At 39.9% G+C, this 3,125-nt stretch overlaps 1 protein-coding gene across 1 annotated transcript; it reads right to left on the reverse strand.

The window, feature by feature from the left end:
- Nucleotides 1-2,285: 2,285 nt before the first annotated feature.
- LOC139903935 (uncharacterized) lies at nucleotides 2,286-2,855 on the reverse strand. The gene has a single exon (XM_071885863.1). It carries the CDS (start codon nucleotides 2,853-2,855, stop codon nucleotides 2,286-2,288), a length of 570 nt encoding a protein of 189 aa, XP_071741964.1.
- Nucleotides 2,856-3,125: the final 270 nt, after the last annotated feature.

Raw genomic sequence — 3,125 nt, forward strand, 5'->3', positions numbered from 1 at the left:
ATTTGATAAGGCCATGTACCGTGGATGGGATAGCTGTTAATTTTTACAAAGTCGTGTGACCCAAAAGCGCATTATACTTTGATTAGGACCTTATAACGGCAAATTCTACTATTGTACTTCTCACTAATTCCTTATTATCATCGTCCACCAGCTCCAACTCTAATTCAATGATCCCGATTGTCTTTCTTGAAGGATAATGCTATGAAATATATGTTCGTTTTTAGCATTATCACTTATTGATAGAGCCAAAGAAAAGTGTGATGAAGCTTGTTCCCAACTCCAACATATTTCAATCCCCCGTCTCGAAGTTCTTGTCAATGATCCCAGCATCTCCTCTCAGGAGATAATTTCCGACAAACTCGACTGAGTTTGTGAAGCTACCTTGGGTGGTTACTTTTTACCATTCATGGTGGCTTGTTTTTTGCCAGCGAGGGATGGGCCTTGCAGTCTCGGAGGTTTCGCATCCCTATAATATATTTTCTTTTTATGTTTACAGTGGAGTTTGCGTCTGATCGCTGCGTGCGAGGATGGCATACTCTCCTTAGTGTAGGGCAAACGTTCTCGCAAATTGCCACCCCTTTTTTTATTAGCTTATAGCGTATATTGACATATATTAGGTCAAATTTTGGTGTTTTGTCCCGCTTTTATGCTAAGTGGTTGATTTTAATATTCTCCAACTGTAATATGCTATATTTTGATTGAATATAATTTTGATGACTTTTTTGGTTAAGGTAATCAAAATGGCGGTTATAATGATTCGTTACAATATGATGCATTCAATAACTCATATGCAGAATAAATGCCATGATTTCATGACGGGAGCGACCCTTCAATCATTTCATGATCTTTTTATTCTTGCGTCAACAATCCAATGTTGTACGCAAAAGTAAGCAAACCAAAGCTTATAAGTTTATACTCAAGACCTTTCTAAAATTTTTTACAAGTATGTACGCGTATACAATCCAATGCAAGTTACCCGTACTATAGACAAACCAATGTCTATACTCAAGAGTCTTCACGCCACGCCAATGTCCGCGTTATTTAAACAAGTAACCAAACTTGTAATTTATAGTCTAGACTGTGCAAGTCTCCGTCTTGCTTGGTGTACAAGCGTTTGAAACAAACCAATGTTTTACTACTGTCACCATTAAAAATAGTATTAGTAACCAAACTAAACTATGCCACTTGAGACTCAGAGTGTGTCCCTGTGCAGCTTAAGGGGCATGCAATCAACAAATGTAAAAAATACACAAGTTATTGGCTTAAATTGCATAATTCAATTTATTTCAAACATGTCTTTTGACCAGCACTTAGCTGTCATGTTTATAATGGAAAATAAAAAATTCACATAATAAAAACTTTAAACAGTTATGTGGGGTGATCAGTCCCTCTGCAGTTTTTCATATGTAGGACCGTTTTAGTGTCTGCGCATGCCAAGTGTGCTTTATTGCTCTTCCATCCAAACTTGCTAGTCGATACGCCCCTGTATCGCTTACGCCAATAACCTTGTAAGGTCCTACCCACTTGGGTCCAAGCTTACCCGTATCCTCTACCCTGCTTGCTTCATTTTTTTGCCACACCAGATCATCCAGTCGGAAGGATAATGGTTGGACGCGCTTATTACAGTAGCTTGCGATTCTTTGTTTGTTGATTGCTTCTTTTATTGCCGCCATTTCTCTGCATTCTTCAACTAAGTTTATATTTTCACGCAGTTCTTCGCTGTTGCTACTTTCATCGAAGGATGTTATGCGCGTGGTTGGCACATTTATTTCGGCGGGTATTACAGCCTCGGACCCGTACACCAAACTAAAGGGTGTTTCATTAGTTGCGCCCTTCGGAGTTGTGCGGTGCGCCCACAAAACGTTAGGCAATTCGTCTATCCAACCCCTTCGACACAATCCCAGCCTTGCTTTGATTCCTAAAACGATATCCCGATTCGTAACCTCACATTGACCATTCGCCTGAGGGTGTGCGACTGATGTAAATGTTTGCTTTATATTCAATTCTTGGCACCAGCCACTAAATGGATTTCCTTCGAATTGAGTACCATTGTCGCTTACTATTTCATTTGGAATTCCAAACCGACAGACGACGTTTTCTCACACAAAATTTCGAATTTGCTTGCCCGAAATTGTCTTTAGCGGTTTGGCCTCTACCCATTTCGTGAAATAATCAATGGCCACTACCAGGAATTTTACACCCCCTGGTCCTGCGGGGAATGGCCCCACTATGTCAATAGCCCACTTGCAGAACGACCATGGAGACGCGACCGGTATCATAGCATGTCACGGAGCCTTGCTTACTGGTGCATGAAGTTGACACGATTGACACTTGCGTACTACCTCTGCGGCATCTCTGAACATTGACGGCCAGTAATATCCAATCTGCATTATTTTGGATGCAACTGTTTTGTGTCCCGAATGCAGTGCGCACATCCCCTCGTGTACTTCCCGTATAATTGACTCCGCTTGAGTTGGATTGAGACACCGCAAGTGAGGCCCCAGAAAAGATTTTCTGTATAGGACTCCCTTGTCTAACAGATACATTGGTGCTTTCATCTTAATCTTTCTTGCTTCACTTGAATCTATCGGTAATGTACCTTTGGTCAGAAATTCTATAATTGGTGTCATCCAACTCCGCTCTTCTTCTTCAACCGCAGCCGAAACACTGTCTTCTTCAATAGATTTTACTTTAACTTCCTCAACCCAAATTTCTTTCTTAAAATGACTGAATATTAATGCGGCTAACTTACTTAGCGCATCCACCTTTTTATTCAGCGTTCTCGAAACCTGAGTTATCTGGAATAAATCGAAGTCGACTGCTAGCTCTTGCACAAGCTTTAAGTATTTTTGCATCGACTCATCGTGTGCTTCAAATATTTCGTTAAATTGGTTTGCAACTGATGGTTAAAGCTAAGGGGTATAAAATACTATTAAATACGATACAATTTTACACAAGATATTTATTTATTTATAGAATGGATATACTTAAACCTTGCTACAACACTTATAGGCAGTGTACCTAATCGTACAGTAGTGTAGTTTTTAGTAAGTTCGGTTCGTTCCACAGGGAATCTTTAAACAAAGCTTAACGCTATATTAGTTTTACAGCACACTCCATTTTAG

This window comes from Rutidosis leptorrhynchoides, chromosome 1, assembly GCF_046630445.1.
Source record: "Rutidosis leptorrhynchoides isolate AG116_Rl617_1_P2 chromosome 1, CSIRO_AGI_Rlap_v1, whole genome shotgun sequence".
In the NCBI taxonomy this organism is placed as follows: domain Eukaryota; kingdom Viridiplantae; phylum Streptophyta; class Magnoliopsida; order Asterales; family Asteraceae; genus Rutidosis; species Rutidosis leptorrhynchoides.

Bases quoted from the DNA above. Each gene is read 5' to 3' on its own strand.
- LOC139903935 (XM_071885863.1), bottom strand. From the start codon at position 2,855: ATGCAAAAATACTTAAAGCTTGTGCAAGAGCTAGCAGTCGACTTCGAT.